General features: G+C 37.1%; 1 protein-coding gene across 5 annotated transcripts in view; it reads right to left on the bottom strand.

Annotated features, from left to right (window-relative positions):
• The window catches only part of mylka (myosin, light chain kinase a), a 124,472-nt gene that overhangs the window by 20,363 nt on the left and 90,401 nt on the right, over positions 1 to 13,708 (bottom strand). For all 5 annotated transcript variants that reach the window (XM_079619835.1, XM_079619837.1, XM_079619839.1 and 2 more), the window contains 2 exons: positions 10,485 to 10,547; positions 758 to 805 (listed from right to left, as the gene is read on the bottom strand). In XM_079619835.1, coding sequence (XP_079475961.1) covers positions 758 to 805; positions 10,485 to 10,547 — 111 coding nt within the window. The remainder of the gene's footprint in view (positions 1 to 757; positions 806 to 10,484; positions 10,548 to 13,708) is intronic.

Below are 13,708 nucleotides of genomic sequence, written 5' to 3'. Positions count from 1 at the left end.
ATGCAGCAAAATTGCCAACAGAATTGGACAACTTTAAAGGCGATTTTATCAATATTTCTATTTTTTTGCACCCTCAGATTCCAGAATTCTTTCAAATAGTTGCATCTTGGCCAAATATTGTCCTATCCTGAGATTTATTCAGTTTTCAGATGATGTATAAATCTCAATTTAAAAAAAAAAAAGTTATCAATAAGACTGGCTTTGTGGTCCAGGGTCACCTTTATTATTGTTTATCATTTAATTAGTTCTTCACTTTTGCTTGCCCCTCAATTGACAAAACATAAATGAAAATACACATTGTAAGTGTATTACTATACCACAGGGGTGCTAATTCCTGTTCCTGGAGATCTATCTGGGGTGCGTTTCCCAAAAGCATCGTTGGCCAACTATGATCGCAATTTCCATTGAACTCCATTGGTAACGACGGAACTTGCGACCATAGTTGGCTTTGGGAAACACACCCCTGCAGAGTTCAGATCCAGCCCTGATCTAACACACCTGTCTGTAATTATCACATGTGTGTAAAGATCTTAGTTAGCTGGTTCAGTTGTGCTTGGTCAGGTTTGGAGCTGAACTTTGGATTGGGCACCATATAAACTATATTTTCTTTGGTTGTACAAACCGAGGGACACAATTATTATCTGTTGTAATCAACAACATGTCACAAAAATGTTGTTGATTACATGTTGTGTACTGTTTTTTTTTTAACCCAACATGTATCTTTAAATGATGCAGATGATGACTGATTTGATCCTACCTTGTTTAGCCAGTGTTTTGGGTGGGGGTTTCTTTATTTTAGCCTCACCTGAAGTGAAAGACACAAGAAATAAACACAGATGAGATACCACACGACTTTCAATTAACACAGAGAAAATGGGCTCAACATACAATCTCAGTCTAGAGAACTAATCATAAAACATCAGCCTGAATTTCCCTATGTAAGCAATTTCATACATTCTGTAGTTGTGCTACTTTCATGTCTCTCGTATCATTCCACGCTCTCTTTTGCTATACCAAGTTTGTTTTGCTATACTTGTAAGGACATTCTATAGGCATAATGGTTTTTATACTGTACAAACTGTATATTTTATCCCCTTACACTAACCCTATCCCTAAACCTGCCCATCACAGGAAACATTCTGCATTTTTACATTTTTAATAAAACATTGTTTTTATGTTTTTTAAAGCTATTTGAATTATGGGGACTCATGAAATATCCAAATAAACCATGTTTAAGTTGTAATACCAGTGTAATACACGTCATTATACAAATTTGTGTCCTCATAAATCACATAAACAAGAGCACACAAACAAACACACACACACACACACACACACACACACACACACACACACACACACACACACACACACACACACACACACACACACACACACACACACACACACACACACGTTTGGTTTACATGTTATGTATGAACATTCAACATTCTATAGACATAATGATTTTTATACTGTACAAACTGTATATTCTATCTTCTTACCCTAAACCTACCCATCACAGAAAACGTTCTGCACTTTCAAAAAACATCACTTACAAGTTGTTTTCTTCATGGGGACCAAAAATGTCCCCACAAGGACTAGGATTTAATATATTGCCATCGTGGTTGGGTCGTTTTATTCCCATAACGTAGGGTTTAACAGGACCACACACACACACACACACACACACACAAACAAATGTTAACATCAACCACTAGATCTACTCACAGAATCTAGTGTATCTGAGAGAACATGCACTCTCACGTTTATGGTAAAAGGGAGGGCGGAATGAGAGGAAAGGAGAGATGTTTTTCTCTGGATGTATTAGGAGAGATCAGCTGCTAAGGTTCTTTGCTCTTTGCCTTTTTTGGTCATACTAAAAATATCCCCAACAAGAATCCAGGAAATAGCTTTTGCCACTATTTATTTTACATCTGATCGCTGTCATGAAACAATGTGATGGCAAGGCCAACAAACACAAGCCTAGAGCTGCAGCACTGGTAGTGAAGCTATTCTGATATGAAGCAAAGTCAAACTTCTGAGGAGTTTTTCTGCCGGTTGTAAGACATTCCAATCTCATCCCTCTCGGAGAGGCCATTCTCTCATTCCTCTCTCTTTTTCTCTGTAGCCGTGGAAATGAAAACATCCTCTTTCCAACACAAAACTATTTTTGTTTCATTGAGCATTCACCTGAATCCATAACATTTGGACAAAACGCAACTCATAAACTGAGTTTATAAACAAAGATTATAATGAACCTGATCAGCTCTGTCCTTTCATTATAAATCAATTGTAGTAGCAACACATATAGAACCTTCAACCACCGAGTGAGGCTCACACAAGACGCAGTATAACCTGCTATTTAGGAAGACTATAGCGGGCTGTGACATTTTAGGGCTGTCGAGGCAACATGATCATGAGAATCCTTATGGATTTTATTTAAAGTGTAGTTTTAGCACATGTTGGACACTAAAGTCACACTTAAAATTGTCTAAATTGTATTGAATTAGATACAAAATATCAAGCCAAGTGGCTTATGTCAAAGCCAAGCCAATGTTCGTTTCCCCACTCCCCCCATTCCCCACCACAGCACTTTTAGCCACTGTTTAACTCAAGGTCTCTAATTAGTCTCAAGGTCATTTTTAGTGGATGTATGAAGTCAGTTCACACTACTGTTGAAGTTCATTGTATTACCTATAAACATGTTCCACAAAGTTTGACACCCAAAAAGTGTCCAGGACTTTTTGTCTTCACTTTGAACAATATATTTAATTTATCATATTTTTAAACTTTTTTGTAAAATGTATTGGTTGAAATCTGTACTTCTTTCAAATAAATGCCACTTGTTTTGATATTTTGTTAAACAATGTAAATTGATTTGTATAATTGTATTCTGGCTTAAGAGTTCAAATTTGTTTTGGGGCCATAATATATTGTTGTATGTTTGTATAGACAGCTAAAATGTAAACCTTATTTGACAGCATCTAAAATTTCAACATTTTACATATACTTTTTTTTAGAGATGTTTAGGTACATTGAATATTGGAATAACTGGATTTAATAGGTTCATTTTATTGTAATCTACCTATATATGGGAACTTCAGGGCCCTAATTTTACCATCCTATGAAAATCCTATTTAACACCCCCTTAATACTTTCTAACAGGGAACAGTGGACTATTATTCAACCTTACAAAACTCTTGTAAAGGGAGGAGACCTACAGAGCTCAACCTGCTGCCCATAGAGCGATGTCCTAAACGACATTCACAAAATGGAGGCCTATCCCCATAAGAGCACGAAAGAGCGCACTTACTAGCAAACACGACGCCACACCTACAGAAGGGTTCCGAATGAAGTATTATAAAAATAAAGTATTATATTAGCAGATATGGAGCAGACTACTAATACTTTAATGACTTGTAGTTGACATGTAGTAGCAATTCTACAACTGTAGTAGAAGTAGAATAGAGCTGTTAGTAGAATGTCTAAAGTGGACAATCATATAAAGTTACCAAACTAAAAACCAAAAATGTAGATATATGATGAATGACAATAAGTCTTCAAGAATTGGACGTATAGTCCAGTTGTAGTGTTGTGCTCCTTTGACTGTTCAGCCAACAAAACATCAAAATACTTTCCAATAAATTCCAGTGGACAAAAAAACAAAAACAAAAAAAAAACAGTCTACTCACTGTAAATGTGCTTACATACTGTATATTCTGCATTCCTGAGTTTATGGTAATGTTATGTTTGTAGCACAATAAACAAATTAACTCAGTATAAGTTATTACACATGGTAGCAGAGGGTAATCCTGAGCTCAAATGAAGGTGTTTCTAATTTATTCTGTATGCTGAGTTGTTTACTGTCAGGCCTACTCTGACACATCTCAGCTACCCGTCTTAGAACCAGGTCTACTAAACAGGGCCAATTAGCATGAGAGCACAATTCCCAAAAAGTGTCAATGGGAGTGGAAAGTTCTGCATGTGATCTACTGACGACACACAAATCAAAGAACACAGATGCAGTCAGATCATTTCCACAACGACTAACACAATGGACTTTACAGCTGCACTACTTCCTGAACTTTAGCCTCCTTTGCTTCCTGTCTGCCATTATTGGAAAAACTGATTAATTCAGGTGTGCCTGACCAACAACAACAATCAGACACACCTGGATTAATCAGTTTGTCCAATAATGGCAGACAGGAAACAAATGAGCTGGCTAAAGTTCAGGAAGTAGTGCAGCTGCATAAAGTCCATTCACCATTTAGCGTCTGGTTTAATACATGCTTTTTTTGGGCGGTAAATAATGGGTCAAACACCAGTAAATTGAAAAGCACAAACCTTAGTAAATCACCTTGCATGATTCATTTAAACACTCTCCTCCCATACATTTTGCATCTGAAAGGGAAACTCCGACAAATGCATATGCAATAAGTTCAGCCACAAAAACAACTGGGTCCACGCCTTTTCAGCACACATTTTTCACTGCGCGTCTTTAGTAAATCCTGACTGTAGTTTTTTAACGCCGAAAGAGGGTTTGCGCTGTCGCAAGCTGTCAGTAAATCTAGCCCATAGTGTTAAAGCAAGTTCTTACTTGCCCAACAATGCAACATTTCAAACAGTATGACATTGGCAGTTTAATTTAAAATGTTGGGAACATATGTTCACAATGCCCTTACAAACAATAAACATACAGATCCAACCTTTGTGGTTGGGTGTTTGTTAACTGTGCGACTGTGAACCAGACTTTTTTTAGCTTGCCTTGGTATGAATGCATATTCTTTTGACATAAATTTTAAATCACAGGATTAGACAAATATGGAACAAGTCAGTAAAGACAAAGGTAGAGCAAACGCTTTAGGATAATGCTGGAAATGCTGAAACATCACACAGACACACACATAGGCCATCCCACTTCCATATTTCATAATGTTTAGGCTTTAGGCCAAACGATCAAACGTATCTGTTTAAAAGCCTGACAACATGAAGACACTTAGAACACAGATAATCTCTGCCCTCCAACAAATCACACCACTTCACACTGTCAACCACTGCAGAAAGTAACCAGACAAAAGGAAAGACAGAGAAAACAGGAAACAGATCACCTTTGCTATCTTTAACATTGCTTCATCATGTCATAAATTATCGAAAAAAGCAGGTGAAATAATGTAATCACTGAAACATCTGCAAGGTTATGTACTGTATAGAGAGACATAATAGAAATTAGAACTTGTATTTAAAAGTTCTGTATACAATACAACATAGTAGAAGATATGAAAAGGGTAGAGCGTTTAATGCCCAGAATTTCTTCACGGTAAATTAAGTGTCCTGTTATACTTATTACTAACATGGAATGATTGACTTTATTGGCTTCCCTTATCATCCTGCTGCTTATTGCTTGCACTTGTGAAAAATAACTACACTTCTACAAATAAATGAAACATTGTTATTGTTCAAATTTACATTGAATGCAATTAGCTGAACTTTAAAGTGCTTTTTTTGACCCACTTAGTTAAGACTTTAGTATATTTATACTGTATGTAATTTCATAATTACATCGTCCATGTTTAGTTTCAGAAAATGTTAAATGAGCCAATCTTTTTCATGCACGCGAAAATAAATTTTGTCAGTTTGGGCAGATAGAGCAGGTAGAGAAGATGTACATATAGTGTATATTTGGATGTGATAATCCAAAAGTGATACAAATCCATTCTAAAAGTAACAATTAAAACAATGAAGTGTAAGATCTGACCCAAAGGTAGTATGTAATTTATGAATAATAATGGCCTGAGAACAGATCCCTGGGGTACACCTTTCTTCAGCTGTAGCAGTAGATCATTCACTACCTTAACAAGTGCAGTTTGAAGTATGAAGTACTATGAAGTAGGCGAATACCAGGATCAAAGAGATTATTTTCAACTAGAAAAGTACATCTGCAGCAGTTTTGAGTGGCAGAGGGAATGAAGCAGATGTAAGAGATGCATTGATAAAATGAGAAATAGGTGCAGAGATGACAGAATGGCAAAGTTTCAGGAGATAAGTAGGAGCAGGGTCAAGTCGACCGGATGATGAATTGGATCTCAAAATGAACTCAGAAACAGAAGATGGAGTAGTAGAAAAAGAAAGTCAGGGACTGACCAGATAGATTTGGCAAATAGCTAAGCTTTGTAGCATCATTAGAGAATCACCGGTGGAAGGCATCTGTCTTTTCTAGCAAGTGAATAAGGAAGGAACAGCAAAGCTCATCTGAAGCTAGAGCATCATGGGATGGAGGCTTGGCGAGCTTGTCTATTGTGTTAAATAATGCTTTTGACCTGTTGCTTGATTTGTTAATTGTGGCATAGACAAAACTAGAACGAGCCCAGTTTAGAGCAGATTTGTATTTTATGAGATGTTCAATTAAAGCTAAATAGTGAACAGTGAGGCCAGTTTTCCTGTAAAGACGCTCAAGCCGTCTACCAGTACCCTTTAGGATACGAAGCTCAGAAATATACCAAGGAGAAGGGTGGGTGGAAGGGACACTTCTGGTCTTAACAGGAGCATGCTCTTGCAAAATTAAAAAAATGATGGAGTGATAGTTAGATAATATCAGGGAGGGAGAAGCGAAATCAAAGACATCAGAAAGTTTCAAAGGAACAATGGTGGTACAAAATTATGCAGTATCAACAGCTTTGAGATTGCAATAGCATATAACAGTCATAGGACATTGTTTTATGCTTAGGTAAGCTTAGGCTAAAACCAAGTCATTTATGATCAGAGATACCAGTGTCAGAAGAAGAAATGGAAGAGATATCAACCCCTGATGTACAGATCAAATCAAGGATATGACCATGCGTACGAGTAGGAAAAATAACATTCTGAGTCCGATTAAAATATAAAAAATTAGACAGTAATTGATAAGTGTTAAAGCAAACAGCATCAACATGCATATTGAAGTCACCGAAAAGGAGAACGGGAAAGGAAAATTACCAGGCAAGGGTCAAAAGTTCACTGGGTTCAGAAAAAAGTTAGACAAAGCCTTAGGAGGATGATAGAGCAAGATAATTATAAGAGAGTCAGCCTTTAATACCATATATTCAAATGTATTGGTGTTGTGAAAATCAAGTTGTGTGAGTCGGAGGTTATCTTAATATATGACAGCGAGACCACCCCTTTACCGTGCAGTCAAAGTCTGGACAGATACTTTCATCCTTGTTCGAGTAGATTTAACTGCAGAAAATCGCCAGGAACTTGTCAGGTTTCAGTGAGAACATAAATACCAAGCTTATTGTCAATGATGTTTTCATTGAGATAAGGGTCTTTGTCCGAGATTGATAGACAGTTCAGAAGTGCAAAGTGACGATGCAAGACATTTGAATTAAACAATGTGGTGTGTTGCTGATCGTGATCGCTACCAGTGAGATAGTTCAGAAAGCACTGCATGTTGTAACCGGCAGGCAATTGTCTGGGCAAGGACGGCAATCTGTAGTTAGTCCAGATGCATGGAAGAGCATCAGGCTTAAACCGAAAGGTACTCTTGAAGAACTCTTACAATGAAGCACACTTCTTTACGTGCACAGAAACGTATGAATATTAAAGAGACCATGTTGAAAACCTAATGAGATCAAAAGAAATAATAATTTATCGCAATTACATAATTTATGCACACAAAAGTGGCCTTTGATTTCATTTATATTATATTATAAATATAATTATATTTATATTTATATATAATTATATAAATATTTATATTATATTATATTATTAGATTTGTACACTAGAAGTGCACATTCAATACAATTGAGCACATTTCTTTTTTTACAAGGGAGTATTTAGCAGTCTTCTTATACTTTCTTTGAGTTGACAAGTTTGTGGATTTTTTATTTTTTTTTCGCCTTTATATAGAACTAAATTAGTAACTGTGGAAACCATGATATGTTTTTTTCTTAGCGCTAACCTACACCCCCAGTATAGATACAATGTCAACTGTACTGTATCTAATGTTTGTTTTTTATGACTTAAACAAAAAATAATAATAAAGAAGAGTGTTGCGACAGGATGGGAAAATAAATGTAGCGACACAATAAACCCAGAAACAAAAGAAAAAATACATAAATATACATAGATCATACATAGGCCTACATAAATCCTGTAGTAGATCTATGCATGTGGAGCTGGGGGAGGATGAGGGTTTTAAAGGAACTCTGCATGACTAGCTTACAGCAAACAATGACAAACTATTTTTTTCCCCTATCTTTTCAAATTGACTGAATTTGTTGACTGAAGTATTTGTACATGTTGGTACCATATACTGTACATACGGGGTGAGGTGAGTTACAAGGCAAAGTTTAATATTTTAGTTAAGTTAAGGATTCAATGCTAACAGTGATGCTTTCCTAACAAGCACAACTAATAACATAGATACAAATATAAGCCATTAGGACAGAGGAATGTAACAAGCATGACGTAAGTTGCAGTGGTTGTTTCTGAACTGGTCATGAAAGCACAGAGTCCTTAAGGACACCAATTGGGTTTTCAATTTCCACCAGCGATTCAGAGGTGCTTTGGAGGTTAGAGTTTTCCATCATCCAAGACACCACTGCTTATTTTTATAGCTTCGTGATTTTTAATCACAGATTTTCCATGACTGCAAACAGCTCAATGACTCAATGTAACCCCTATAATAATGTAGGACCTACCTAACACTTCAGTTGCTCCAAAATCACTCTCAAACTTTTATTGTCAGCCTTGTTGATGTTCAAGTGTGGACAAGAGGAAATGTACAACATTAAAAGCATATCTGCATCTGTTCAAATGCACTGCTGCATCTCTCCTTTGAGGAATCTGGTTCTGCAGGTCCATCCACAACAACTGCATATGCATTACAACATAAATGCATGCAGGAATATCATACAAACACTCTGTTATTGTTTAAACAGGTGGTTTCTGGAAAACTATTAATTTCACCCATTGGCAGCTCACATGTGTATTCTCTTTTCATGACAAATCTAAGTGAGCTACATCAATACAGGCCACTATTTCATTAGGCAGCATTTTACTCCGAATGAAACATCGTAAGTAACTGATTTTATATACCAGACAGCAGGACCAATTTAAGTGTGCCAGCCAAACATCCTCAGATACACTTTAACTTTATAGCGCATGTTACAACACAAAACTCTACCATCATGCAACACTTTAACCTGCACGTTAAATCACAAATAATGTCATGGAAGAGTGATTTCCTTTTTTCTCAGCAGAATTTTCTTGTAACCTTTGAGAAAACCTTTGTGAATATAAAAGTCTCACTTCTCCTTTCTTTTAAGAATAAAGAAAGACATATGGGACATTTCTCATGTGCACATATCAACATTTCAACAGTCTCAGTTTCAGCCATTTCGAAAGAGTCTGCTAAAAGAGTAGGCGAAAATTAGACACACTAGTATACAAAAGCTTCACAAAACATTCTGAAGAATGTCAGGCATGTTAAAAACATTGATGTTAGAAAACTCATACAACACTCCTCGTGGTCCGGAGAGTGAGAGAGTCTTGACTGAGCCCATACATGGAAATCTAAGTGGGCTTTGCCAAGCAGTCATGCAGTAAAAGTCATGATCTCTCTTGCTCTACTGTCAGAAATCTCCTTATATTCTCTCTTTATATCTCTAAAACACACTTTTGTTCACCCCTCATTCTCCTTTTTGCTCACTGAGTTTGTTTAACATTCAAAATCAGTCAAAGTCAGATATCCAGCAGCCTTTTTCAAACAACTCATCTGATGAAGAGTGTGAGAAGTGAATGACTGGCTCACCAGTGAACACGGACCTCCTCTAGGGTTTGTTCTGTACTATACTCCTATACTAGTTCATCCATATAGTCTCATACTATACTACAACATTTGGAGGATGCAAAACTAAAGGCCATATGGCAACAATAGAAAATAGTGCAAAGGCTAACACTTTAACAATAATAGTCGAGCTTAAAACTTTATTTTACAAAATAGAGAGTGGAAAACTATTCACTAGTTTTCATCTTTCCCTGAATCTAAAAATATCTATGAACTAGGTTACATGCAGATGGATGTCTTTGTTTGTGTGTATTTTTAATCTGATTTTAAGCAAGATATATTTACAGCAAAAAGTAGCAACCTACTAAACATAATCTCTAACAATTGAACAACTTTGCAGAAAATTGCAAAAATCACTCTAATTAACCTTATCAGAAATCAAATAAAGAGCTTCCCGTTAGGCTTTAGACCAGTGACCTTTCTTTCTTTCTTTTTCTTCTAGAACAAATTAATAAGTAATTATTCTTAGTAAAATATATCCCGAGTAAAATTGTCTGCAAAAGCTACAAGCAATTTAAGTGTGTGTGTGTGTGTGTGTGTGTGTGTGTGTGTGTGTGTGTGTTTGTGTGTGTAGCAGTGGGAAAGGTTCACATCTCCCACGCCACTCCATATTGGGATATAAAAAAAGGAAGTACATATTTTGGAAACTCACTCTCTGTGGTCGGGGTAGAGGGCTTCCTGCTCCGCTTATCAGCTGGTGTGGAGACACTGGGATCTGAACACAGACAGTCAGAGAGAAAGAAATACAGAGAGCAAAATTAGAATCAAATTCATGTGACCCTGATGAAAGCAGCATATTATGCCTCCTCTTCAACTTCTGTTACACTTAAAAAGTTCCAAAAATAATATCTAAGCCTATTACCTATTTTGAGAGTTTATTGTCATTCTTTCATTGCCACTTATTGCTAAGACCAAGACAAAGGTCAAAATGTCTAACCTGAGCTTAAAAAGTGGAATTTGGCAGTTAAAATAGCAGAAGCCACTTAAGTACAAGTTATATGAGATGTTTATGCAAGAAAATTATAGCATTAAAGTATTTAAAGAGATAGTTCAGCCAAAAATGTTAATTATATTATTAATTACACACCCGCATGTCGTTCCAAAGCTGTAAAACACAAATGAAGATCTTTTTGATGAAATATGAGAGCTTTATGTCCCTATAAAACATCCATTTTGATGCTTCAAAAAGTTCATAAAGAGATTGTAAAACTAATCAAAATTAATTGAACGGTTCAGTCCAAAAGTTTCTGAAGTGACATGATTGCTTGATGAACAGATTAAATTTAGGTTTTTATTCACATATAAACATTCATCAACTCATTCATCAGTTGTGGTAAACGGAAGCTCAAGCATGTTCGTCTGACCTTCGAGAACCAATGAAGTTCATTCTCATGTTAAGCAGCACGTTTGAGCTTCCGCAAGAACCAATGAGGTTCATTCTCATGTTAAGGAGCACGTTTGAGCTTCCGCAAGAACCAATGAGGTTCATTCTCATGTTAAGCAGCACGTTTGAGCTTCCGCAAGAACCAATGAGGTTCATTCTCATGTTAAGCAGCACGTTTGAGCTTCCGCAAGAACCAATGAAGTTCATTCTCATGTTAAGCAGCACGTTTGAGCTTCTGCAAGAACCAATGAGGTTAATTCTTGTGCTGCAAGAACCAATGAGGTTCATTCTCATGTTAAGCAGCACGTTTGAGCTTGCGCAAGAACCAATGAGGTTCATTCTTGTGCTGCAAGAACCAATGAGGTTCATTTTCGTGTTACGCAGTAAGCTTGAGCTTCCACAAGAGGTGTGTTATCAGGTTCGGTGGAGCTTCTGTTTCTGTTCACTGATCAATGTTTATATTTGAATAAAAGCCTAAATTCAATCTCATTCATCACATAAAGTGTTCTTGTCTATTCAGAAAATTTGGAATAAACCAATTTAATCATATGGATTAGCTTTACAATCTCTTTATTAACTTTTTGAAGCGTCAAAGTGGTAGTTGCGTAGCTGTCAATGGAGGGACAGAAATATTGCAGATTTCTTCAAAAAGATCTTCAACTGTGTTCCAAAGATGAACGAAAGTCTCACGGGTTTGAAACGACATGAGGGTAAGTAAATTATGACAGAATTTCATTTTTGGGTGAACTATGCCTTTAAATAAAACTAGCATGCCACCTTTTGTCACTGTTTAAGCAGGAAAGAGATGTCTAGATCTCTGGATCTCTGCGTCCTGCGTTACAGGACACATCTTTGCTATAGAGATCTTTAGATATGTCTTTCTGTTATATTATAGAATATGTCATTAAAATAGACAATGACATATTCTATAATATAACAGAAAGACATATCTAAAGATCTCTATAGCAAATATGTGTCCTGTAACGCAGGACGCAGAGATCCAGAGAAGCTGTAGGGAGATGTCCTGTTAAGCATGACTGAGATATCTAGATACGACATGCCCAGTAAAGCAGGATTGTAAAATCTGGACACAGCTTAAGTAACACATAATTTAAAGTGGGACATAGAGATCTATGAACAGCTGTAAAGACATGTCATGGAAACCACAACAAAGATAAAGAGATAGCTGTAGGGACATGTAGACTGCTGGGGTATGTATTGGAAAGCAAGACACAAATATCTAGAGATGGATGACAGAAACAGTACAAGGATCTACAGTGGATAAAATAATAATAATAATAATAATTTGTTACATTTATATAGCGCTTTATCTGAGACCTCAAAGCGCTTTACATAGAAGGGGGGAATCTCCTCAACCACCACCAATGTGCAGCATCCACTTGGATGATGCGACGGCAGCCATATTGCACCAGAATGCCCACCACACACCAGCTTACTGGTGGAGAGGAGACAGTGATGAAGCCAATTAGTATATATAGGAGGATGATTAGGAGGCCATGATGGACAGAGGCCAAGGGGCAAATTTGGCCAGGATGCCGGGGTTACACCCCTACTCTTTTTCGAAGGACATCCTGGGATTTTTAATGACCACAGAGAGTCAGGACCTCGGTTTAACGTCTCATCCGAAGGACGGTGCTCTTTTGTCAGTATAGTGTCCCCGTCACTATACTGGGGTGTTAGGACCCACACAGACCACAGGGTGAGCGCCCCCTGCTGGTCTCACTAACACCTCTACCAGCAGCAACCTGGTTTTCCCAGGAGGTCTCCCATCCAGGTACTAACCAGGCTCAGTGGGCAACCAGTCTTGGGCTACAGGGTGATATGGCTGCTGACCAAATGGAAAGAATATTGAAATTGGACATGACCCTGTTAAGCAGAACAGAGATGACTGTAGAATCAAGTCTTGTAAAGTGGAACAAAATTATTATGAACAGCTGTAAGGACATAACATGACATAGAAAGAGCTGTAGGGACATGTTCATTAGTTAGGACAGAGAAATCTAGATATGACTGGTAATACATGTCCTGTAAATCAGAACAGAAACAAGAGATCACTGTTAGAATATGTTATCCTGTCCAAATTGATCTAGATGGTTGTGGGAAGATGTCCTGTCAAGTAAGACTGAGAGATCTTGAGATCTTTTCGAACTTGACAGGGAGATCTAGAAATGGCTTTATTGACATATCTTGTTAAATAGGATAAATACATCCAAAGACAGCTAAACACATCGTCTAGAGTGGAAAAGAGAGATCCATAAATTGTTGTAAAGACATGTCCTGGAAATTAGAAGAGAGAGAAAGAGACATGTCCTTTAATCAGGACGGAGGGATCTAGAGCCAACTGCAGGGACATGTCCAGCAAAGCAGGACACATAGATCTAGAGATTGTCATTGGGACATGACCTGGAAAGTAAAACAGAGATCCAGAGATGATTGTCAAAACATGTTATGCAGGTCATAGAGATTTAGAG

The sequence above is a fragment of the Phoxinus phoxinus genome, assembly GCF_949152265.1.
Source record: "Phoxinus phoxinus genome assembly, chromosome: 7".
Lineage (NCBI taxonomy): Eukaryota > Metazoa > Chordata > Actinopteri > Cypriniformes > Leuciscidae > Phoxinus > Phoxinus phoxinus.
This window is presented reverse-complemented; position numbering and strand designations above follow the sequence as displayed.